The sequence below is a fragment of the Hibiscus syriacus genome, unplaced genomic scaffold (assembly GCF_006381635.1).
Source record: "Hibiscus syriacus cultivar Baekdansim isolate YM2019G1 unplaced genomic scaffold, ASM638163v2 tig00111614_pilon, whole genome shotgun sequence".
In the NCBI taxonomy this organism is placed as follows: domain Eukaryota; kingdom Viridiplantae; phylum Streptophyta; class Magnoliopsida; order Malvales; family Malvaceae; genus Hibiscus; species Hibiscus syriacus.
The window spans coordinates 656565-682596 of NW_024063134.1; the positions used below are offsets into that span (position 1 = coordinate 656565).

A 26032-nucleotide genomic window follows, 5' to 3' on the forward strand; every position below is an offset into this window, starting at 1 on the left:
CATATTTACTCCTATATGAAGCTTATGTAAAGAAGGTTTGTTTCTCATTTTAACTCACTCAATCTATAAGCATTTTTCTTTTACTATTTTTTTAAGCTTTGGCATTTGAAATCGATTATCTTTCAACCTTTTTTTTCATATATTATCCTATCTTCAAGAAAAGAACAATCAATTGAGTTCCAACTTTTTATTTCGGGTATACAAAATAGGGAGTAATGTATTAACGTTGGGGGCAATCGTCTAATTTTTACGATTACATTGGTCGAGACGAATTCACTTCTAAGGCACTGAATTATCACAGCGCGATAACAATTAATTCTCATCCATTTCGTTATATCGTACTTGTCTGTGTTAATTTATTTGTTTTACGGTAGTTAGTTATTAAAACATTAAGTCGGATTTGAAGGATGATAATTATTGAGCTTCCAACTGGTACAGAACTGTAATTGAGTTGGCCAATAAATATACGTACGACACACATTTATCATGATATTTGGTGATAAAATATCATACTTATGTTCGAAGAAACTCAGTTACTCGGGCCCACTCGTGTAAATGAGATGGGATTTCTCACATTGAAACAAAAAATGTATCATCCCAAAAGACATTGTTAGAACCGAATGAAAAGGAAAATGGGGCCTGCTGTCACATTCACTGTAAATGATCTCTCTAGAATAATTAACTCCCCTATACACTGTTGAAGTCATTATCCACGTTACTTCAAGCCGAATAAATCAACACTAAATCACTAATTAATGAAGAGAAAATCGTCTCAGTGACCAAAAAAAAGTTATAATATACGATTTTAACCAACTTTTTTTGGATTTGCCAAAATGACCAACAAAATCGCAACGCGAAATAAAAATCGCAACGCGATCCCCAGAATCGCAAATCAGTTTCCAAAATCGCAACGCGATTCTTGAAAATCGCAATGCGATAGTACAAATTCGCATTGCGATTTTCCAAAATCGCAACGCGAATATGAAAATCGCAACGCGAACACATAAATCGCAACGCGTATCCGTAAATCGCAACGTGTATCCGTAAATCGCAACGCATATGGGTAAATCGCAATGCGTATCCGTATATCGCAACGCGTATCCGTAAATCGCAACGATAATACATAAAATCGCAACGCGTATCCGTAAATCGCAACGCGATATTTAAAGCGCCATTATAATCGCTACGCGTATTTTATTTTCAAATTACAAAAAGAATATTAAGACAAAATCCCGTAATCGCAACTCATAACCTAAAACCTAAAATCACAACTCAGTCCCATCTCCATCTCTCACTCTCTACGGCGAAGAAATCCGTCCCCATCTCCGAAGATTTCCGTCCCCATCTCTGGCGAAATCCCTCACAACCATTCACGGTCAGAAATCCCTCACAATATTCAGAAATGGAAAATCAACCTCCGAGGGTTAGTTTTTTTAATTATTTTTATTTTGAAATGTTTGCATTATTGTAGGTTTTTCATATTGAAACTGATGATAAGTTTACTGGTCATTTCAATAATAGATTAACCATTTCACTTAGATTTCATTTCGCGTTACGATTCTCTCGTTGCGATTTTCATTTCGCGTTGCTATTCTCTCGTTCCGATTTTCAAGTTAGTATTTGTCTTTGTCTTTGTTCTGTCTTTTGGTTGAAGTAATGCAATCCATTCAAGTTTCAATTTGCAGAAGAGTCGCAACGAGATAAATGAAAATCGCAACGAGAGAATGACTGTCGCAACGAGAGAAATGAAAAGCGCAACGAGAGAATCGCAACGCGAAATGAAAATCGCAACGACAGAATCGCAACGCGAAACCAAAATCGCATTGCGATTTTCATTTCGCGTTGCGATTCTCTCGTTGCGATTTTCATTTCGCGTTGCGATTCTCTCGTTGCGATTGTCATCTCGCGTTGCGATTCTCTCGTTGCGATTTTCATTTCAACCAAAAGACAAAACAGTGTTGCAAATTTTAGTTTCAAGAATAAACTAATACTTTTTATGTTTATTGTTTTTGGTATATCTTCACAGTGTAGTTTTTGGTATATCTAACTTGGTATGTTTATTGTTTTTGTAGAAATTTTTTCGGCTCAATTGACCTTGAGAAATAAAGTCAGCCTGGCCACTACAATTGCAAAGAAGCTTTCACCTGCTCAAAGACAATTGTTTGAGGAAACCTGCTTCGGGCCATGGCTGAGAGTACAGCATCCGGGTGGAGATGCTAATTTGACCCATTTGTGGCTTCAGACCATGACATCAAATCTACCCGACAGTATACAACGTGGTGAGGAAGAGATATGGTTTCATTTTCCACCAGCGTATACTTGTTTTGGGCGGAAGGAGTTCTGCTTAATCACTGGTCTACGATTCGGACACGATGATGTAGGCCGGTACACTCGTCATATCGCCCGCCCATCATGGTTATCCCGGGTTTTTCCGGATGAGTCAATGGAGAAGCCGAACCTACATGTCGACGACCTGAAGAAATTGTTTAATAAGAAAGCTGGTTTCACTCGGATGGATGACGTCGATGTTGTCCGAGTATGCCTTCTACTACTTGTATGCCAGCTTTTTAGGCAGAGAGGCCAGACAACCTATTCATCGGGAGCTAATAATATTGGTAGAGGACCTGAATGCATGGAATCTGTTTCCGTGGGGTTCGTATATATGGAAAGCTACCTGGACTAAGTTGTCGTCTGCCTTTGATGACCGCAAAAGTTTGCGGGGCGATGGGTCCAAATACACTTTGTCAGGCTTTGTTTGGGCCTTTAAGGTAAGAATTTCTATATAATGTTTCTAAAATTATAATTAATTATTTAACAATTACTAATTTTGTTATTATATTGTTTGTAGATTTGGATATTCGAGGCTTTCCCCAGCATGCGTACATATGCAATAAAACGTCAAATGATATTCCCAGGGCTATTTCCTGGAAGAGGAAAACTCTGTTGGATTGGGAAGACTTAATACCATATGCCACAATAAATAATGTAAGTTAACACAAATACTTTCATATAATATAAACAAGTTATTAATAGTAGACGTTTAACTTTGTTTGAGTTTTATATTTTAGGAGGCTAACATTCCATTACAAAGACTGACACCCACGGAGGAAGAGCTTGCCACTGATTGGTGGCAAGCTAGTCAGAATTTTTTTGATGGCACGGATGATGAGCAGCATCCACTTCCTCCAATTCGAGAGCCATCACCTCACCTAGAGCCATCACCCGATCGACCCGACTATACACCTCTAGAACGAGAGCCATCACCTATCCCGTCACATCATCGAGCCTCTTCTCCACCATCACCTCATGATAGGCGACCGGCAAAGATGCCACGACTCCTATCTCCCTGTTCTCCACCTCCACCTCAACGGGATGAGTCAAGGGAGTTACGTGATGAGGTCAATGCCTTGCGTGAGGAGATCGGTACTCTACGCGATAACGATGGTGCATGGCGTGTGGAGGTGTCAACTTTACGTGGTGAGGTTGCCGCTCTACGTGAGATGATAGTATCGTTGCAGAATGAGGTTCATACTCTACGCAACGAGGTAAGTTTAAGATTTTCCATTTTTAACTTAATGATAAATTTACTCGTAATTTCACTTAGATTAGCCATTTCACTTAGATTGCTTAGTAAATTTATTCGGTTACTGCCAATTCTGCTAAACTGTGTATTCTTTAACACTGTGAAATAGTATTTGTTTTTGTTTTGTCTTTTGGTTGAAAGTAAATTTGTTCGGTTGCTGCCAATTCTGCTAAACTGTGTATTCTTTAACACTGTGAAATAGTATTTGTCTTTGTTTTGTCTTTTGGTTGAAAGTAAATTTGTTCGGTTGCTGCCAATTCTGCTAAACTGTGTATTCTATAACACTGTGAAATAGTATTTGTCTTTGTTTTGTCTTTTGGTTGAAAGTAAATTTGTTCGGTTGCTGCCAATTCTGCTAAACTGTGTATTCTTTAACACTGTGAAATAGTATTTGTCTTTGTTTTGTCTTTTGGTTGAAAGTAAATTTATCCATTCAAGTTTCAATTTGCAGAAGAAGAAATAGTTTACTTTCGCAACACGAAACTTAAAATCGCAACGCGAAACCAAAATCGCAACGCGAAATGAAAATCGCAACGACAGAATCGCAACGCGAAACCAAAATCGCAACGATAAGATCGCAACGCGAAACCAAAATCGCATTGCGATTTTCATTTCGCGTTGCGATTCTTTCGTTGCGATTTTCATTTCGCATTGCGATTCTTTCGTTGCGATTTTCATTTCGCATTGCGATTTTGGTTTCGCGTTGCGATTTTAAGTTTCGTGTTGCGAAAGTAAACTATTTCTTATTCTGCAAATTGAAACTTGAATGGATAAATTTACTTTCAACCAAAAGACAAAACAAAGACAAATACTAACTTCAGGGTATTAGTTTGAAACATATTTTTCTTTGTTATCTGATGCATTTTGTGAACTATGATAGAATAATGACTTGGGTGAATACAATGCAAGTTTGAAACATATTTGTCTTTGTTTTCACTGTTTAAATATCATGTCTGTTTATTTACTGATTTTTGTATTTAATTATTTAGCGGCCCGATAGAGTGGATGCTTTACGTCGGGTTATGCTTGCACGACGGAGTTCACGCATCAGACAGCGTGCACGTGCTATTAAGTCTCCGTACACCCCAATAGTGCGAAGACACCGCAAGAAGAAGCCCGACTCGCCTGTCATCCCTCAAGAGTCCACTCCTATCGTTGAAGAGGCCCCCCCTATCATTCCTCGAGAGTCCCCTCCCACCGTTCAAGAGGCCACTGTCATCATTGAAGAGGTCCCTCCCACCATTCAAGAGCCCGATTCACATGGCGTCATATGTAGGCTTCTTGAGAAACCCTCTGACGTGCCGGACATGATGGATTCAAGTTGGCTCTTGTATGAGTTACCGGCCAGTACCATACCGGTATCTGAAGAGGAGAGGGAACAACTACCGGACACAATTCTGGATAACACCCTTTGGGCTAAGACCGCTATTGATTTTTATCTACATGAGCGGAGCCAGGGGTGTTTCACTGACATATGCAAGCTCACCGATGATATCTATTTGTTGCTTGATCGGTCTTGGTGGGGCGTATTATTAGGGGTCGAAGACAATGGCTATTTCGATGGGGGGGTAAGTCTTATATTTTCTTATATTTCAATTTGATTAATTTTTTTTTCAAATTTATGTAAGTCACTAATATATGTCTTTTTTTGTAAAACAGCATATCGATGCGTGGGTGACACGTCTTCTAATAATAAGAAAACTTAAGAAAAATAAAAATATACGATATACAATTATGCCGACGTCTTTTCACGCCGTTCACTTGAAGAATGCACGAAATGAATCATTTGATTTGGGCAATGGACAAGCTAAACTTTATCCTGCATGGTGGGAGGTCGATAAGGTTAGTATTTATTTTAGATTGAGTTTAAAGGTTTTATGAAATAAGTGCGCAAATGAATGAATTATTACTTATGATTGCAGGTGTTTATCCCTGTTTTGGAACGTAAACATTGGATTCTCGTCGAGCTTCAGCTCCCATCCCTTAAGACAATAGTGTATGACAGCATGATAAATTACATATCATTGGCTGATTTAAGAGATGTTATTAAGGGATGGAGCTCTCATTTGGCTAAATTCTTGGATGCGATCAATTATTGGACTCGTTCTGGAAACAAGAAGCCAAAGAAGCTCAATATTACAGTTATTAGAGACGAGACCGCGCCACAACAAACGAGCGGAGCCAGAGGAGATTGTGGTCCTCTCGTATGCTTGGCGTTGGAGCGTTTGACGACGGGAAGCATCAAGTATCTACCTCCCACCGATAGAGATAGAGCTGCAGTAGGCTTGTGGTTTCGGCATTATATGGCTAAATCGATATATACGAGACGCTGCCTACCTGCATCCGCGTTATAAAAATGTCCATAAACAATTGGTAAGTTTATATACTTTTGGTTTGAAAATGTTTGGTTAAGTACCTAGAATTCAATAATTTGATGTTTGTAGGTTTTAGATGTGTAGAAAGTGTTGTTTGAGCAAATGTTTGGTTTCTGCAGGTTAATCTCAGAAGTGAACTGCGTGAAAATGATGTATGGCTGCAAAAGTTGATTCAATAGTTTAATTGATTATTTTTTGATTGTTTAATTGATTTGTAAAAGTTGATTCAATAGTAGATGATCGGAAATAAGAATTATTGCTTATTTTTTGATTGTTTAATTGATTTGTAAAAGATGATTTGTAAAAGTTGATTTGTGTAATTGATGCGAATATAATTCTTATTTGTGCTTGTTTAATTGATTGAAATGTAATGGTTGATTTTGTTGATTTCAATCTGCATTATGTTGAAGGCAAAATTGACTATCGCAATGCGAAATGAAAATCGCAATGCGAAATGAAAATCGCAACGAGAGAATCGCAATGCGAAATGAAAATCGCAATGCGGAAATGAAAATCGCAACGAGAGAATCGCAATGCGATTTTCATTTCGCATTGCGATTCTCTCGTTGCGATTGTAATTTCCGTGTTGCGATAGTCAAATGCATGCCTAATAGTGATAACAACTGAATAACAAGAGTTGGTTAAGTCAAAATGGTTGGCCTGAGTCATTAATTCAACTGAAAATGTTAAAAGTTCACACATAAAATCCACATAATACAACGTTTGCATTTAAAAATCACCTAAGTTAACAGTCCCAAAAGGTGAAGCCAATTGTGATTGGGATTTTGAAGATGGTTGCCTTTTGCTTGACACCATATGAGCTTTGGATTTTGATGAGGATCCATATTTTGGTAGAGGAAAAGATGATTTTGATGGCACTGGTGATCCACATGTCAACCTTGTATGACCACTTTCCTTTCACCGACTACATGTCGATCTCTTATTCTCTTCACCCTTAGACGGTATACGATCGTGACTTTTTGGTCGGCCAGGTAGCCTTCTGTCCATGGCTGGTGGCAAAACTGTTTGTAAGTCATCTGGTATGTCCCACTCAGAAGGATGTGGAATAGGGTAGACAATCTCGGCATAAGTCTGTCGATAAACTTCTGTAGTGTAGCAATCCATAGCGTATGCGCTTGAATCATCTTGGTTTAAATGAAGAGCAACTTTTATAACATGGCCACACGGATAACCAGATGTTTGCCATTTCATACAACTACACGTCTTTGCATTTAGATCGACTAGCCCATTTAAGTTATTATCCAGTACTTGAAACAAAGTGTTTGAACATGGTTCAACTCTCCATGACGTTGACTTCACAACACGTTTCGTTATCTTTTTTTCAGTCCATGGTGTAACACGATGTTCCAATGTTCCTGTAAATTTAAATAAACAATACTTAGTAAAATATATAAATATGATAAGTTACGAATTCAAAGAAATAATACCTGCATGGTTTCTTTTCTTGTAGTACCACTGTTGAATAGAGGCTCGAAAAAACTCCATTAACATAGTAATAGGTAATTTCCGGGAATGACGACTTAGAGCGTTGATTGATTCTGCACTATTAGACGTCATGAAACCATATCTTGCTCCAAGTTGATGTACTCTTGACCATCTTTCAAACCCGACATCTTCTAGTGTTTGAGCACACTGAGGCAAAACACGTCTTAAACAATTTATATGCTTATTGAAATCCACTTCCCGATAAGCTTTTACAGCCTTCCAGTATGTCCATTTGTGCTTTTTTATACCAGCAGACCTTGATTTTAGATTTCTATACAAATGAACACCACAAAGTCCATGAAAAACATCTGGGAAACACCTTCTAACAGCGTTGTCAATTGAGTTTGCCCTATCGGATATGATTGTCAGATTGCTAATAGGACCTATGCAATCCCTAAGATGCCCCATAAACCATGTCCATGAATCAGAGGTTTCAGATTTGCCAACCCCGTAAGCTATTGGCAATATCCCATTGTTAGCATCCATGGCTACTGCTAATAAGTTTACTCCAAGGTATCGACCTTTCAAATGTGCTCCGTCAACTATAATAACTGGGCGCATGCAAGTAATAAACGAACGAATCTACAAATAATATACACAAGAAATATAATCATTTAAATGTGAAATGCATGTAACTAACAAAAATGAGTCAACAAAATTATATTGATTTACTAACCGTAGCACCAATGGCGATAAACAGCAACTCAAAGCGTCCATCTCTATCTGTTTTGATATGAGTTACCGACCCAGGATTTTTCAGCTTTAAATTGTGACAATAAGCCGACAGTTGGGCAAACGATGCTTCTGGCGACCCCCTCAACAATTCCAAGGCATAACATTTGGCTCTCCAAGCTTGAGAATATGATATACTAATCTTGAACCGAGCATTCATGTCAGTCATAATTTCATGTCCCCGATATACCCTGCCATTCAAAAACATTAACTCAGCCAGAAAACCACCCAACACCTTTTTGTTTGCCTGTCTATGGTGAGGAAAAACTTGGGTTCTTGAACATGTATGTTTATCAATAAAAGTCCTAACTTGAAACATTTTGCAATCTTTTATTCTCTTTGCAATCATACGCCACGTACAGTTTTTGTCAATCATACACCTTGTTTCGAAACGATCTTTGCTTGATTTGTTAACTTTTAGTTGATAGCCATCTTCCACACATTTCGTATACAAAGCTATCTTCAAGTCTTCCTTTGTATCAAAACAATCATCTTTCTTGACACGAATAACTTTTGTGTAACAATCAACTGCTTTCTTTGCCAACTCTTCTTCCGGTAACTGAAGTAATTCTGGCATATTCCAGTTATACTCCCGTGGCATTTTCTTTTCTTCGGGGACTTTTTCTTCTTCTTTTTCTTCTTCAGGATTATATGAATTACAGAATGGATGTTCAACATGTTCATTCACAGTCGTAACTTCCTCCTCATTATCATCAACAACATCTTCCTCGGCAACGGGTGTTTCATCATCAAATTCGGGTATTGACCAATATTAAAATCATTACACACATGGTCTGTTTCTTCTTCTGAAACATCATCAAAATCCGTGTATTGACCAATATCAAAGTCCGGATATTGACCAAGACCAAATTTCGAATACTGACTAGTACTCACAATTTTTTCTGTTGGCTCATCATCGTCTAACTGGTCAATACGAAAACCGGAATTTGGTGCTGAAAGTTGATTGGGATTTGGATTAGAGAAAGGTTGTGGGTTTTGAGAAAAACTTAGTTGATTACTACCCGCTACTGACCCAACAATACTACTTCTAGGTTCAACAACATACAATGTAACATCATCTTGTGAAACACTAATGTAAGCAATGAATCGTTCAACATCTTCATTGTCGGTTAACAAATAAACTTTACCATTTCTCTGATAAGATAGCCTAAATCCACTTAGGGGCTCTAAATTCAATTTATTTGAAACACGTAGCATTAGAGTTTCATAAGTTAACTTTTGTAAAGACAATTTTAGTTGAAGATTCATGGGTAAAGGCATATATTGTAAAACACCATGAACATTATCCCATGACCCTCCAAAACACAAATCTATCCAAACATGATCAACATTAGATGATTTCATGGTTGTAAATTAATTTACTAAACAGACGAGCTGCGAAACTAAAACCTGTTGCCGGATTGGGAAGGATGTCGTTGGATATAGGAACGGATGTCGCCGGAGAGAGTGATAGATGGAGATGGAATGAGTTGCGATTTAGGGATTTAGTTTATGATTTCAGTGTTATATACCCAAAATTTCAGTGTTGTGATTTACAGATTCTCGTTGCGATTTACGGATTATCGTTGCGATTTACAGATTCTCGTTGCGATTTACGGATTATCGTTGCGATTTACAGATTCTCGTTGCGATTTACGGATTATCGTTGCGATTTACGGATACGCGTTGCGATATACGGATACGCATTGCGATTTACGGATACGCGTTGCGATATACGGATACACGTTGCGATTTATGTGTTCGCGTTGCGATTTTCATATTCGCGTTGCGATTTTGGAAAATCGCAATGCGAATTTGTACTATCGCATTGCGATTTTCAAGAATCGCGTTGCGATTTTGGAAACTGATTTGCGATTCTGGGGATCGCGTTGCGATTTTTATTTCGCGTTGCGATTTTGTTGGTCATTTTGGCAAATCCAAAAAAAGTTGGTTAAAATCGTATATTATAACTTTTTTTTGGTCACTGAGGCGATTTTCTTATTAATGAATATTTCCTTCCATTTAAGTAGTCAATACATATTAAAATTGAAGTCGATTAACCCAACCAAATGTATCATCACTCCATTTCCATTAATAAAGAAAAATAACAAAGAGGGAAGGGAAAAATGGATCAAATAAATGAAAACTTAATTAGAAACAAAGAAAGAGGAAGAGGAAGTTTCGATGGGTGAAAATGGTTTCAATCTCCATGATCAGCCACATCAACCTTGGTGGTGCAAGACAACAGCCTGCGAAACACGGCCAACAGGGCAGCACAAGACACTTGTTTAGCCTTTCTCAGCGCCGTGCACTTCTTCTTGGGCTTGTTTTGGTTTGTTTCCTTGTTATCAACTCTGCCAAAGCATTTCGTTTTCTTCGCAGGCTGGGCTTCATTCCTGTGAAACGTATGGCTCCTCAGGTACATTTGCCTGCACCGGATGCTATCAACTGCACTGCTGCACCCGTGAGAGCTCAGTGGACTGACGAACTCCGCATCCGATTCCGGCCATTTGTAGAGGTTGACGTATGTTGGCCTGACCGGGACCCTAGTGTCATTGATGCAGTTGGACATGCATGTTGAAGCCATTTCAATGCAGTTGTGAGAGCTCAGGGAGTCTGGGCTCAGATTTCAACTGATAAATATGGGCTGCTTTTGAAACAGTATTTCAGTGAGTGTATGCATGAAGAAACGATTTTTTTATTCTGGGATAAACCAAATCATTTGATTGTTCTGTGGAGGTAGACAAGTATTAATACCAGATTTAGTAGGCATTGTCGTTTCGGATTTTCTTTTCTCTTAAAAGGGAAAATAGAAGATGAACTTCTTATGCCAAACAAATAGGCTGTTTTAAAGTCAAAGATACAAATGAATTAATGGCGGATTCCATTTAGGTTGTGTGACCGTTGAAGGGTCGAAACTTTTCCTTTCTGGAACGGAAGACATTGCTAACCATAACAGGCATCGTTTACAACTGCATCAGCTATACGATCAGGAGATTCATGTTCAAAATTCTTTCTTATGCACCTTCCGATTTAATCAAAAATGGACATTGATCTCTTCGATCATGATCCTATAAGGGGCTATTTCAGGGTAGAGCCCTCACTAACATATACACCCGCCACTGTTCATCCCCATCAGTTGCATGTTCATATAGGGTTCTTAAAAATGCTCAATAAATCGTAGTGACACCCGATATCGTAGAAGAGTTGGTAGACATACATAGTAGGGATGGTTAAAACGATGACCATGCATCAAGTTATAAGGTGGGCATGGGAAGAATGACTATGGGACCATAAAACAATTGCTCTTAGCCATCGTGACATATAGCTTTGTAACCTTTTGGTTATTTGACTTAAAAAAACATTGGAGCCACAGCTTCAAAACTGTCGTTTTCCCAAGCAAATTAAGAGAAGTTTACAGGAACATCAACGCTGGATCTTTGCTCTTCATTATTACAATCATAAGGGATTCCTTTTGTTTAATCTTGTGAAGAATAATAAAAAAAAAAACATAAATTGTAAAATGTAACCCTCACTTGATTTTGGTTTTTGTTCATTATTTTTAATTCTGTACACATTAAAATTAAAATGTAGCACCTGTAGAATTAAAAAGGAGCTATAATTTAATATCAAATTAAAAAGGGCAGGGAATTTGCATCTTCTTTTTGGTGGCATATTTCTAATTTTTATTCAAATCAAAACAAGGTTTTTTTGGTATAATATAAAACATAATGAAAACAATTTTTTTTTAAAAAAATGGAAAAGGATGTAAAAATACTATAAATTTTTAAATTGGATTATTTAAAACATATAAATAGATATGAAAACAGTAAATTTGGACAATGTGGTTGCAGACAGAACAATAAAGAAAAATATGTGAGAAATTCATTTTCACAGTAAACATTTATGGTTTACTTGTTTAAGTAGGAAGCAAGTTTTGTTGCTTTGAGGGGGAGACAATGGTTCCTACAAGAACCCTAACTCAGATGTACACCAGCAGAGCGGAAAAGAAACAAAGAGAGAGTCTCTGTATGACAGAGATTAAGGAGGGAAAGTGTGCCGGTTACCTTGTGTGGTGCAAAAACCGATAATCCGGCAACACGAGAAGTATATACGCCGCTTTTATTTTCTCTTGCTCAGAAGCTCTTGAAATCACGATCTGCAACTGCTCTGTTAGAGTGATTGTAATTCAGCAGTGACGATGCCTTGCTCCTTCGTGAGCTCTCAACATGATTGTCGGGGTCATATTTCTGGGAGGCTAGGTAATTCAGAGCATTAACCAAGTCGGATATGGCCGGACGCAGACTAGGTTGCTCCTGAACACACATTGCAGCAACGGCGAATGCTTGGTAGAGACCTTTCATAGGATATTGACCCTGTAGCTGAGGGTCGGCCATATCCGAAAAATTCCTACGGTCTTTGAACCGAGGCCGTGCCTACAATTCAATAACAAGTTGTAGAACAGATCAAAGCAGCCAATTCAATATGATAATCGGATGAAAGATGAATGGTTCTTAACAGAAATTTAAATGGAAATGTAACCAAATGAAGACATGAAAGTGGAGTAAGTTCCATCATACCCAACTAACAAGATTTTGTTCCCCACGCTCTCTCGAATGGTCGAATGCTTTCCTACCAGTAATTAGTTCCAAGAGGACAACCCCAAAGCTGTAAATATCGGATTTAAATGTCAGCTGTCCAGTCATTGCATAATCCGGTGCACAATAACCATAGGTGCCCATAACCCTTGTAGAAACATGAGTCTTGTCCCCACTGGGGCCAACTCTGGCTAGGCCAAAATCAGAGAGCTTCGAATGATATCCCTCACCAAGCAAAATATTGGAGCATTTCAAGTCACGGTATATGACAGGGGGCTTCATTTTAACATGCAAATACTCTAAGCCCCTCGCTGCACCAGCTGCTATTGCCATCCTTGTGTTCCAATCAAGAGGTTTTTGGTTAGGTTCGAGATCTGCATGCACAAAGGGGACAAACTATCTGTTAAGAAAGATTAAGTCGGTAATCAGCAGGAAATTTTGCTTACCATGTAGATGGTTTTCCAAAGACCCTAATGGTATGTACTCGTAAACCAGAAGTCTTTGTTTGTCCTCAGCACAAAACCCTATCAATTTCACCAGATTTGGGTGCTCAGCTGTACTTAATGTCGATACTTCAGCAACAAATTCCCTCGTCCCCTGAAGACTATCTTGATCAAGTTGCTTAACAGCAACAACCTACATCAGGCATGAAAAAGAAGAGCATAGTAACAACCAGCTCCTAAGAATATAATGAACAATGCATAATCTTTTGTTCAGTTGAAGACAAGAAAATCAACGCAACCTGGTTCGTTTCCTCCAAGAAACCCTTGTAAACTTTTCCGAAACCTCCTTCACCCAAGAAATAATCCAACCTGAAGTTGCCCGTGGCTGCTATGACCTGATCGAATGTAAATGAGTGTGCCTTGGTAGCTTTTCCATCCAAAGAAACCTCAGCATTCAAAGCCAAATTCTTTACACACAACAATAACTGTTCACTCTTGGGTGCTTCTTCCTTCTTTACTGTCTCTTTCGAGGAATCTTTTAAACCACAAGAAAAAGACAATCAGACAAGCCAAAGAGGTTGTTTCGTAATGACCAGAATCCTAAATATCTAAACTAGACAATATCCGACACCGGTAGGGGTTTCTTTCCTAGCATGCAAACAAACAAAAACACCAGCAGCGTGATTATACACATAAGCATATTACAGTTTCACCAGATATATCTAAAAATTTAATAGAAATTCGTTCAGGCACGAAATGTTTAAATGGATTAAGGAATCCAAATTTAGACTTCAAAGTCATTAGCTTGACAATCGGAACCAGATATCGTCTCATCATCAAAACAGAGTAATGCCAATTGAATCCATTGCTTTAGTTTAGGAAGAAAAAGGGCAAATAAACACGTCCTGGAAAATCAAACACAATACATATCATAGGTCAAACAAACATAGAATACCGGGACTGGCGTGTCTTTGGGGTTTGCTTTTATTGCTGCTGTTATCATTCCTTTTGCTCTTCTTGTTTCTTGGGTGCTCTGATTCTTCGCCTGAAATCCCAGAGCACCCGAAACAACCCATGCTCGATACTTTGTTTTCAAACGAGAGACTATTAAATCTTTCCCTCCTTTGTTTCTCTTTCCTCGCGACGGGACAGCGAAAATTTGCACCCCCAACAACAATTACCGTCCAAACAGAAATAAAGACTTGATTTTCAGGGATTTATTTTTGTTTCTATTTTTATAAAATTGTAATTTTAGGTAATTTTCAGTCAAAAACCGATTCAGAGAAACTCGTCGAAGCCTAAGCCTCTAACAACACGCCAATTTAAAATGTTTCTTCCTGGTCAAAACTCAAATCTTGCGAATCGGACAACAAATGGATCGACATCAGCCTGTCATTACGCCTATTCAACTTCAAAAAAGAAATCCATTCATTTCTTCTGTACAAACACATCTATACGCTTACGTGGCAGTATTTGGTTGATTTAGCGGCAAGCTGGTCGTCGCAAATGATCTTTGCCCGTTTTGGATCGGAAAACCAGGATGTCATCTATTTAATATTTATGCGGTGACCCACCTTCACGTTATTTAAAAAATTAAGAATTGTGAATGGAGGAAAATAAATCGCGCTTTTTTTACTATGTTATTTTTAATTAGACTAGTTAGCAGAATCAATCAAATATTTCAGTGATTGAATAAAATATTATTTCAATCAAATATTTCAGTGATTGAATAAAATATTATTTTTTTCATAGATTTCGAATTTAAATAATTACGCTTGTAATATATACTAAAAAGTAGACTAATCAGCAGGCACAACCGGTTCTATTACAAGATATGTGAAATACAACATCAATTGGTTAGAAAAAACATTTCAAAACATTGCTGAATTGCCAAAGGAAAAAGAAATAAACACAGGCGCTGATTATTTATATTATGCCATTATTTATATTAAAACCTAAAGGTGATGATGAATGTATCCAGAAGATTCTTTCAAGTCGTCATATGTGATAATGTATAAAAAGAGTGATGCAAACAAATATATTGACAGAAAAAAAAATTATTATTATAATGTTGTTAATAAGTCATTCAACTACATGACTGGTTGACTTCTAATAAAGAAATAAGGGAAGCATCAATGCAAAACGATGGGCATGGTTTGAGTTTCAGGTGGATCACTGTAAAATGTGACCCGGGCTTTCTTTAACGCGAGTCAACATAAGAAATGGATGGAATTGAAGTTGAGTAGATGAATACCGTTTGATTCAACTGCTAATCTATGATTTGATGCTCATTTCTCATGATAAAATCCACAGCGTCTTCCACAGTGTCAACAACCTGCAACAGTAACAATTAGGTTGGCACTAATGTTCTGGATATGTTGCCAGTTGAAACCAAATGATTAAGCTTCTTATCGAGTTGTTTGGTAAGAAAGGAAAATAAAATTGGATGCCCACCAGATTGGCTGGGAACTCGGGATGATTAGAATCATGATCCCCCTTGAAAACACCAGTCCTTGTCAAAATGGGAAACCAAGGATTTCCGGCCTGGAATGTGACACACTTATCTCTCAGTCTTAATAGCTTTACATCGTACACATAAAAACAGGAAACTGATAATTAGCGGTCCAAGAGAGACAAACCTGCCTAGCACCTTTGATGTCGACTACAGGATTATCTCCTATCATATATAGAGTCTGGAAGTCATGACTTCCAGAATTCACATGGTTCTCACGATACAGGAATGAGGCTAGTTGCGTTAGCACAACTTCAGCATTCTTAAATGCAACTGGATTTGGCTTTCCAAAGTAAGTATACTTCAGAGCTTCAGTATGAATGCTGCATGTTTAATTTAGGGGAATTAACGAAATCTGCCTCTTGAGAATTCCATGGTGATACTCAAACTAATAGGCATTCCATGGGCCCCTAAAAGATAGGCCCCGTGAAAGAATCATTTCCCAAACATTCAAAAGGAAAGCATAGTAATATCTAACTGTGAACTTTGAGTATAGTCATCCGTTTATATGCACTCAACCCTTACCTATTGAAGACGGATTCCATTGCAATTCTGAATGCTCCCATGCCAAAACGTTCAGAAGGAAAAGCACCCTGCCTTTATAAGCATCTTATCAGTGTATTACTACTTGAAAGGAAGGCTCTATCATGAGTAAAAAGCAACTGATTTCTAGAGCATAAATCATAACTGACCTGGTATTTAAGGTCATCATGGGCAAAATACATCGGTGGTTGAGGGCCTTCATCACTTGCAGGAAGACCTCCAGTTCTTAAAATATCACAAAGAACCTAATATTAAAAAGATCTAATGCTACAATTAGTCAATCCAGATTAAACATCAATCAAAAAGTATTCCCACAGAATGTGCATTTATAAGTTTAAATTGTTTAAGGCGACCTGAATGTCCCCGCTCCAATCAACAGAATCACTAACGACAAATGCTGCCTGAACTCTCTCAGAACTAATGCTGCATTTTCTAGTTCTGTTGGCAGCAACTTCCATGGTGCCCCATTTCTTGTGCGGTGCCAGTGGGTCAATGTTGTCAAAGCACAGTGCATACTCATCTATTGAAATTACATTTCTGTATGTAAAATCAAAGGACACAAGCCATTCAGAATTTCTATCCAAAACTTATCAGCATTTTTTAGCAATGCGATCCACATCTCCTATAAGAAATCAAAAAGCACACTCTAAAACTTACTTAAATCCATATTCAGTCATCACAGCAGCAGGTTCACCTTTCCCAACAGCAACAATTAGTTCATTCTCAAACCTGAATGACAATGGCAATGCCAATGAGAAATAGTGACTAGTGAGACAATCAGGCTCCATAACTTAAAAACAAGATGCTTGACTCTAACTTGGACCTTTCCTTTCCTTTAATGAGTTCCCTACAAGTTAACAATTATCACCAAGAAAAAGTACACCATTATCCTTGAAATTTTCCAACAAATACATGCAGCGTCATATTTGCTACAACATTTTGGAGGAAACTAAGACCCCTAGTAAACAATAAATCATACCTGGTCACCAGCTGTTTAAAAGGTGAATGACCCTGCAAGACCTGGAATGAATTAACATTATTTTTTGTCAGCCAACACTCCCGCCATCGACAAAGCTTTCTCAATAAAAGGAATGGAGGAATATGACCAACTTCAAAGGATATAACCTGTGATGAAGAAATCTTTACACCCAGGAGTTCTGACAACTCCGCAGCTCTTTTTGATTCATGAACACCGCCCCCTGTAAAAATTGTTGGAAACAACAATATTCAATTGAATATGCTGCCTTATTCATGACTTTGAAAACATGAAATCATAAATAAAACCTATGATGATTTTGTTTTTTTGCTGCCAAAACCAAAAGTGATTTTAAACCCCTATGATGCTCTAATTTGGGAGTGTGCATATTTATAAGTTTTCTATACATTTGAGGATCATATCCTCCAAATATGTGCCAGACACAACAGTTTAGAGAAAATGAACTATCTGGATAACAAGATTTTCCATAAAGGCTAGCTATTTAGGATCCAATCCATTACTTATTAATACAATATTCACCACCAATTGCATGCAAAACTTATTAATTACAAAGCTCACTTGCAAATGATGATTGAATGAGTAACGGAAGTAATTGACTAAAAAGTAGTGAAATATAGCCAGACCCAGCCATTTAACAACCAAAGTGATACATGGAAAGGATTTTTCACTTAAGTGCTTGATGAGTAAGTAGCATATCTAAGTTTAGATACAAGAAACAAGAAGAAACTATGATCGATAAATGAGCTTTGAGGACAAACTAACACACAGAACTAACTCACCATTAGTCAAAAACACAAAAGGAACCTTCAGAGCACCTGTCCAACACAATGAGCTAATCAAAGTTAATCTAATGTTGTTCCACAAACATTAATTAATAACCAAATACAGATAATTAATTCTAAACAAGGTTTTCTTTGATTGTACTTTAACTACTTGTGCATTTGCAAAACAAAAGAAGATTATAGTTTAAGAAAATTACTAATTTTTAAATTGATAAATAGTAAAAATTAGCAGTTTGTAATCCCTTTTAGATTCCCGCTTTTCATTAATTTAAGAAAGAAAAGGTAAAAAATTATAATTTTAGAGCCAAAAAAAAGGATAAAAGGGAAAACTAAAACAAAACAGAAACATGAAGCAGTCAGATACCGATCACAACCTTAACAAATAAAGTTTACATTTTAAATTCAAAAAATTAACCATGCGAATAGGCATATACGAGTATGTGTACATACCCGAACCGTCGTATAATCTCCTAAGTGCTCGCGGAGCGCCACCAATAGGAGTGGTGCCGCGCAAAACGACGCCGTCTAAATCGAAAGCAATTCCAAAAGATGGCCTGCTAATTTCGTTGGGGAAAAATGCAAATCAAATGCATAGAAAAAGAAACAGTCATAAAAATTAAGAAAAATAAGGATAGGAACGCACGGCTTGGATTGTTGCGTAGATATTTGAGAGATTGTTGAAAAAAGCTGCGACAGTTGCTTTCTCGATCGACTATGCGAAGATTTTCTTAACACTTGAAGATAAATCATCGTGTCCCCCCTCCCCCTTTTTGAAGTTTTCAGTGAATTTAGCGTCACACAACGACAGTTGAAAAGTGAAAGAAGAAAATGGAAACCTTATTTACAAAATTAAAAATATTTTTGCTGGGCATAATATTGAAATTAGAAACTTGATTTCTTTTTGGTGTATTTACCACAAAAGAAAGTTAATTACTTTAAAATATTAAACTCATTATAAATATAGATTACTGATATCAGCGAAAAATAATTTCATAATCTGTATATAAATATAATTATAATTATTTAATTATAAAAACATATAATATTATTAAAGCACGGTTTCTAATTTTTTATTAATTATTTAAATTAGAAATAAAGACAATATTTATTGTACAAAGGTTTTCCCATTTCGGCCTTTTTCATTTTGGGTCAATTTCCCTCTTAGGCCTACTGTTATATCCAGTTTTATTCAATGAAGATTTACCTAGCTCGAATAAAATAGTTAATATAAATTATGATACAGAATAAAAGTAATATAAATATAAATATATATATATAATTACAACAAAAGAAATTATATAAGCATATACAACACCCCAAACTCAAATGATCACGTGCGGCCGTCTTAATATACGGCTAAAAAAATGAGCTATCGGTTTTATTATTATTGGGAGCTTTATCGGTTTTGGTAAAGCGCTACCGGTTTTGTTATTTTTTCTATCGGTTTTGTTATTGTTGGGCAATTTACCGAAAATGTTAATAAACATTGATGTTTTAGGTAGAAATAATAATGGTTTAGGTAATTTTTTTTACCGATTTTATTATTTAAATAATAACAAAACCGATAATATATTTTATTAGTTGTATATTAAGGGCGTCGTCATGTAGAAGTTCCCCCAGTGTTGTATTATAATGGTCAAAAGCTTCCAATCATTCATTTACAATGCATGTGCAATATGGTTGGAATTTAGCTCAGTTATAGACATCGTTAGCTTCAACTGCTTCATTGAAGTAGGAAAGTTGAGACAATCAATGAGCAATGTAATGATCCAAAGAAAAAAAATCATGTTGATTAGTTATCGTATAGGCTTGTAAGCACTCGCTTTTCTTTGCTCTATCTCACACGGATTTGAATCAATATTAAATTTAAATTGGGTTAATCCAAGCTCAACTTCAAAGGACAATCCAAAATTAAATCTCAAACCCTAAAATTTGATCCCAAACTAAACCCTGTTCGACGCTTGTCTCTAACCATTTGTCGTCAATAAACTCTATTATCGAGAGAAACCCTCTCCCATCCTAACACAGCCGTTGACTGCCCCCATCACCTTATTCTAGGGGATGGGCATGGGCCGGTTGGGTTGAATTTTTGGCCAGCTCGACCCGACTCGAAAAATATACTCTCTATTCAAAATTCAACTCGGCTTAGGTTTAGGGTGACTTTATTTGACTAAAACTTGACTAGGTTTTTTGAGATAAAATTCGAATCTGACTAAAAAAAATATACACCTTCTACCCAAAACTCGACTCGACTCAAGTTTAGGGCGACTTCACTTCACTTGACCTGAACCCGACCCAAAAAATATATATTTATAAAAAAATACTTTTATTTGATAAAAATAGGAATCTAGTTGGAAAAAAAAGAGATATATATTTACAATTATCCCCGAATATATAAAGTATAATTATATTATTTTTCGGGTCAGATATTTTTCAACCTAAACTCGTATCTAATCCAACCCGAACATATACTCTAAAATACCCGATTCAACCTTAACCTAAGCCAATTACTTTGTCCCTGGAAAACAATATGCATGATGTTTATGTTCTTTTAACCAGCATCCAGCTCAGGTGACTTGATATTTGCATTATACTTATCTATGGTGCTAGCCAGCTCAAGTTTCATTGGGTGGGTTCAGTGCTATGGTTGGTAGGAATCGGAGGATAAAGGTTTGCGTGGAAAATCTTCAGTCATTGAGGACGACACAACATCCCGGAAATGTGTCTTGGTTGGAGGATGTAATCAGTTTAAATACTACAAGGTATAAGCTGTTCTTGGTGGTCTGCGTATGCTCGTCGTATGTTGTGGTCACTTTGACATCATTATCAATGGTCAAGCTTGTTTTGGTCTTATTGGTTGGTTCTCTAGAAACAAAATGCAAATTCACTCGATGATATTTTTTATCAGTCTGCCTTATGATAAATGCTATATTATATTTCTTAATTTGTAAAACAAAGTTAAGAGACAATAAATGATGAACATGTAACCAACCATACTACAATTGTTTACCAAATAGAATTTTACATATCACAGTTATTATACTAAAACTTATCACCTAATGTGTTGTCAACACAGTGTAGCAAAGCTATTGTATCAAATTGTCCCCAAAAGCAATTGACATTCACTTCTTAGACTTTCCTTTAAATATGGTCTCCTTGAAGTATTTGAGTTCTAATATGCTCTCTCTGATATCATCCATGGCTCTGTGTTTCTTTTCTTTGCCAGGGGCTTTCTTTTGATCTGCCATATATGATAAGATTACAATATTTTTTTTAACAACAAAAAAATGATGCAAATTTTACAGCAAAGAGCGTGATTTACCTCTTGGATACCAGCGAATGCAAAGAGCCCTTACACTACTCACATCAACAACTACATGAGAGAAGAGACTAGCCAAATCTGGCATATATTTCTGCAAAATAGTTGACACCTCAAATCGTGCCAATAATAACCAAGGGCAAAAGTTATCAAGAAACCAAGAATAGAAACGAAATAAAGGCCAAAGAAAGATTTCTTAGTCTGTCAAGCACCTTTCATAATTTATGACACCAACTTCAAGAAAAAGAATCAACATATCAAAAGAATATCAAATATAGAACTTGATAAGCAACTCTCACAAAAGAAAATAAACTCCACCTTCATCTTCTACAGAATGCATGCAATTGCTCATTTTAGAACCCAGCAGAAAATTATTAAAGCAAGAATAAGGGGAAGTTTATGAAAATCAAAGACAACTTAGCCATTCTAAGTAGAGCGGAGCAGAAAAAAGATTAATAAGATCAGACCTTTTTGCTATTTTGAACATTATCATGTAATGGCCCATCAAACCAAACTCATGGCCATCATTTGGACGTTTTAAAGGAGCAAATATTAGGGTTTGTTTCAACTTTGAATCAGAAGTGAAAGTGATATGAATTGCCTAATTACCTTTAGAAAGAGAAAATCCATATAAACAGAATTTCCAGCTAAATGAGGTGTGTATGTACCGACATTTCGCTTCACAAATTCTATGACCTGCACCAACAAAGAACATAACTGCAAACCTTTGCACGCAAAAAAGGGTACATCCTACTAGAATTCCTATGTTTAAAGCATAACAATTGGTGCGTTCTTACTAAACTAAGATAATAAAATCATGCCACTTGATGATCTTCTTACTCACCTGCTTTTCAGCTTCTCTTTCACTAATTGTACTTTGAAGCACTTTCTTTGTCAATCCTAAAATAATGGAAGGTTATTAGTAATGGTTCCCAATTTAGTATTGCATAATGCAGAAAGACAGCTAAATAATTAAAAGTTACATATCAGAACACAATTGATCTTGAAACTCATACCACTAGCTGCATGATGATTTTGACACCATTCCCCCATTCTATCTAAACACTCTTTAGATTGATGAATAACCAGATCAGGACCCTGGAACAAGAAAATATTCTGAATTATAACTTACACATACCACATTTGTAATGATGTGTTTTCTTCGAAAGTATGTTAGACTCATATGTGAGCCTCGAATATGAGCAATTTCTCAATCAGATATCTTAAAGTATTTCAAAGTTTTAGCATGTATTTGGAAGATTCTCGGAGATCAATCATCATATCCCATGCTGATGTCTGGGGGAATTTGGGAAAAAGTGCTTAAATGCTTATCCTAAATCAAGAACATAAGCGAGAGAGAGAGATACCTCCAATGATTTGGCAAGGATTTCCATCTGTAATTATACAAGCTATCTCCAATATTCTATCAACCTCAATATCCAAACCTACATAGATGATATGAATGGCATTCTTAATCCACCACTGGAGTAAGAAAAATTAGTGATAAACAGCATTTGGTATTCTTACCAGTCATTTCCAAGTCAATCCACACAAGGGGTAACTTGTAGTTCTCGGAAAGCGATGCCGATTTCAGTTCAGTTGAGCCCTTGCCATTTCCTTTGCTCTTACCTGTAAAGGGAAGGCAAACATCACTCAATGAGAAATAACATCGGATTACAGTCTACAGCAAAATACCTTTCAGTTCATCACCATTTTCTTAATGCCCTAAATTAGATATTAAAAATCTTTCCACAGAATCAATCAATTTAGATTAAATAGAAGTACACCCCCTAAATCCAAATGATTCAAAGAAACAAATTCCTTCCGAGGACCTTAAAAATACCCTAAACTCAAAGGCAGTGAATGAAGACCGAAAGAAGATAGGAAGACCTGGAACTTTGGCAGCGGAAGGGGGGTGATGGTCTTCGACGTCAATCTCCAGCACCGAAAACACATTCGATAGGTTGTCCATGTCTCTGACAAGCTTTTAGTTCAATTTGAAACCCCAAATCAATTTACCGGCGATACTCCGGAATTTCAGTTGTGCTCGGGTTGAGCCAAAACCCTACGCTCGTAGCACACACATAAAATGATAAAAGTAATAATTCAATGTTATATGATATTTAGATTTAGTAGACAATCACATGTTTCATAATTTCAAAATTTGGAATTTAAGTTTATCTTAAAATTTTAAATTTAAATCTTTTATAACTCTATAACTTCCTACGACGTAAAGTTAATGAATTTTACATTAATTCATAATCATTAAATTTAAATAAATAAATGATTTAAATTTAATTAAAATTTATAATTCATAAATAAAACTTTTTTAACCACAGTAAAACAATAATTTTTTTACCTCAATCTTAAATTATAAATGTTAAAACCCGAAACCTTAAAATCATATACCCAAATCCTCAATTTCAAACATTAAACTTCAAATCCTAAAATATAAACTCTAAATTATAAATCATAAACACTAATTCTAAAAGGGACAAAATATTATTTTACTAATAGTTAAAGATTAATGTAAGCGAATTATTTATTTGAATCTAATGGTAGATTAATATAAAATTTATTAATTTTATATAGTGTAAGGGAATCTTAACCCTTATATATATATATATCTCTCTCTCTATATATATATATCCACAACTCCCAATCCTCCCTATATTCTCGGACGACATAACTCATGCAAATTCACCTAATAAATCTTTTTAATCTTTAAAGTTGAATTATTTTTTATATATAAAAAATGAGGAGAAGTATGATTTGAAAAATTAAATTTCAAGAATGAAAAAGGGGGAGTTTTAATATTTTCCAAATATATATCCTTTTCATTAAATGTTTTATTAAGGGGTAGTTTTGCCAAAAACGATTTTTCAAATGTTTTGTTATATCAAAAAGGGGAGATTGTTGAACTATATTTTATAATATTTTGATATAACAAATTAAGACAAAATGTTTTTGGACTTGATTGAATTTATTCAAAGTTTTCAAAAATAATTCAAAGTTCAATTAACTTAGAATTTGAGCAAAAACGTTTTTATGTACAAATAGTACTGATATTGTGCTTACAGTATTGATCAGGCCCAACGACTAGTGACAGCTAGTTTTATTTAAAAATAACAAAGATAATACCGATACTCCCTATAGGAGTATCGATACCATCTGTCTTGAGCAGTTTTATTTTGCAGAGAAAGCATCCCCAACGGCCACAAACACATTCAAACCTATAAATACAAGTTCAAGACATTTGAAGAAGGGTTAGAACACCTATCCAAGCAATCAAACACAAGAGAAGAACTATTCACTATTTATTTCCATTCTCTTGTAAATATTTGTGTTTTTGTGCCTTAATTCTTGTAAACACTCTCCTTTTTAGAGGTTTCTTTGTTTACTTTCTTTTATCCTTTGTAAAAGGATTTTGGTTCTAGCTAAACCTTTGAAAAGTTAGGGAGTTTGTAAATGTTATCTCTTTGTTCTTGAAAAAGAAAGAACAAATTAGTGGATTTGTTGGAAAATCCTAAGTGAGGAGCTTAGGTAGTGGATGTAGACTTTGGTTGAGAAAGTCGAATCACTATAAATCCTTGTGCAACAATTTTTCTATCTCTCTTTTACTCATTACTCCCTAAATTATCAAAAATCCAATTCACCCCCTCTTGGTAAATTATTCGATTGATCGAATTTGAGCTTCATAAATCCTAACAATCTTTATCTTTGATACGCTCCCGCAAGATAGAGGATCCATCGAAGACACCAATCGAGGACCGAAAATGAATGAAGAGATTCCGTCCATGCAATTTGGTGAGAATGTCCACAATTTGAGCTTTGATGGAATGTGTTGAACCAATAGTGAACCTGCAACAACTAAGTCACAAACAAAGAAACAATCAAGTGCAAGATGCTTCATAGGAGAATGAAAGATTGGATTTTTACAAACTTACGCGACACTAAGATTGACAAAAATGAGAGATGGTGATTTGTTTAATGTCACATCAATTTCATAAAGTAGATGTTGAACCCAAATACTTTTACAGTTGCATTTTTCACATCATGGTATTCAGGTTTTGTGAAAGAGCAAGAGATCGTTTTCTGATGAGCCGACGTCCATGAGATGAGATTAGAATCAAGATACATAGCATATCCAATAGTGGATTTTTCGTCCGTAGAGGATCCACCCCAATCCGCATTGGCAAAAGCAGTGAGATGGAGTGAAGATGATGAGTGAAAAAAGAATATTGACATAATGTACCTTTTAGATAACACATGATACATTTAGTTGATGTCCAATGTGCAAGTATAGGACCATAAATGTATTATGACAGTTGATTATTAACAAAAGCAATATCTGGATGAGTAATTGTGAGATAATAAAAAATACTAAGTAACTGCTGATAACTCGAGTTATCTAAAGACATAGATGACTGAGATAGAGGTAGTTTGTAGGAAAAAGCATAGGTGTTGCAATTGCCTTGACATTTTCCATATGAAATTATGTCAAGATGTTTGTCTGTAATATATTACGTCTGAGATAGAAACAAACCAACTAGAGTGAAAATGACCTTAATATAAAAAAAGTGATTGAGTAGCCTCATATCCTTCAAAGCAAACTTAGTAGATAATAAACTAGTGAAGTGTG

At 36.1% G+C, this 26032-nt stretch overlaps 3 protein-coding genes and 1 pseudogene across 3 annotated transcripts; all 4 read right to left on the reverse strand.

Annotated features, from left to right (window-relative positions):
- Positions 1 to 10396: 10396 nt before the first annotated feature.
- On the reverse strand, positions 10397 to 10783 carry LOC120165799. The gene has a single exon (XM_039175240.1). The coding sequence runs from the start codon at positions 10781 to 10783 to the stop codon at positions 10397 to 10399; it is 387 nt and encodes a 128-aa protein (XP_039031171.1).
- A 1277-nt stretch (positions 10784 to 12060) lies between these two features.
- LOC120165784 (probable serine/threonine-protein kinase PBL5) lies at positions 12061 to 14553 on the reverse strand. The gene is made up of 5 exons (XM_039175230.1): positions 14193 to 14553; positions 13537 to 13772; positions 13241 to 13430; positions 12777 to 13168; positions 12061 to 12632 (listed from the first exon to the last, which is right to left on the reverse strand). Exons 1-5 carry the CDS (start codon positions 14311 to 14313, stop codon positions 12333 to 12335), a joined length of 1239 nt encoding a protein of 412 aa, XP_039031161.1. The 5' UTR covers positions 14314 to 14553; the 3' UTR covers positions 12061 to 12332.
- Positions 14554 to 15340: 787 nt separating this feature from the next.
- Positions 15341 to 18880, reverse strand: LOC120165809 (uncharacterized protein YKR070W-like). The gene is made up of 12 exons (XM_039175244.1): positions 18715 to 18880; positions 18522 to 18625; positions 18069 to 18104; positions 17418 to 17491; positions 17272 to 17312; positions 16950 to 17021; positions 16646 to 16829; positions 16442 to 16537; positions 16275 to 16342; positions 15877 to 16072; positions 15692 to 15781; positions 15341 to 15572 (listed from the first exon to the last, which is right to left on the reverse strand). The coding sequence occupies exons 1-12, from the start codon at positions 18819 to 18821 to the stop codon at positions 15507 to 15509; spliced, it is 1134 nt and encodes a 377-aa protein (XP_039031175.1). The 5' UTR covers positions 18822 to 18880; the 3' UTR covers positions 15341 to 15506.
- A 2233-nt stretch (positions 18881 to 21113) lies between these two features.
- On the reverse strand, positions 21114 to 23466 carry LOC120165764 (annotated as a pseudogene).
- Between the last annotated feature and the right edge of the window lie 2566 nt (positions 23467 to 26032).

Bases quoted from the DNA above. Each gene is read 5' to 3' on its own strand.
- LOC120165784 (XM_039175230.1), bottom strand. From the start codon at position 14,313: ATGGGTTGTTTCGGGTGCTCTGGGATTTCAGGCGAAGAATCAGAGCAC. The intron at 13,773-14,192 runs GTATTCTATGTT...GTGGTTTAAAAG, and splicing joins CCAAAGACACGCCAGTCCCG to ATTCCTCGAAAGAGACAGTA. The intron at 12,633-12,776 runs GTATGATGGAAC...ATTGAATTGTAG, and splicing joins AACAAAATCTTGTTAGTTGG to GCACGGCCTCGGTTCAAAGA.
- LOC120165799 (XM_039175240.1), bottom strand. From the start codon at position 10,783: ATGGCTTCAACATGCATGTCCAACTGCATCAATGACACTAGGGTCCCG.
- LOC120165809 (XM_039175244.1), bottom strand. From the start codon at position 18,821: ATGATTTATCTTCAAGTGTTAAGAAAATCTTCGCATAGTCGATCGAGA. The intron at 16,343-16,441 runs GTCAGTTATGAT...TTATAAAGGCAG, and splicing joins ATGATGACCTTAAATACCAG to GGTGCTTTTCCTTCTGAACG. The intron at 15,782-15,876 runs GTTTGTCTCTCT...GTCACATTCCAG, and splicing joins ACATCAAAGGTGCTAGGCAG to GCCGGAAATCCTTGGTTTCC.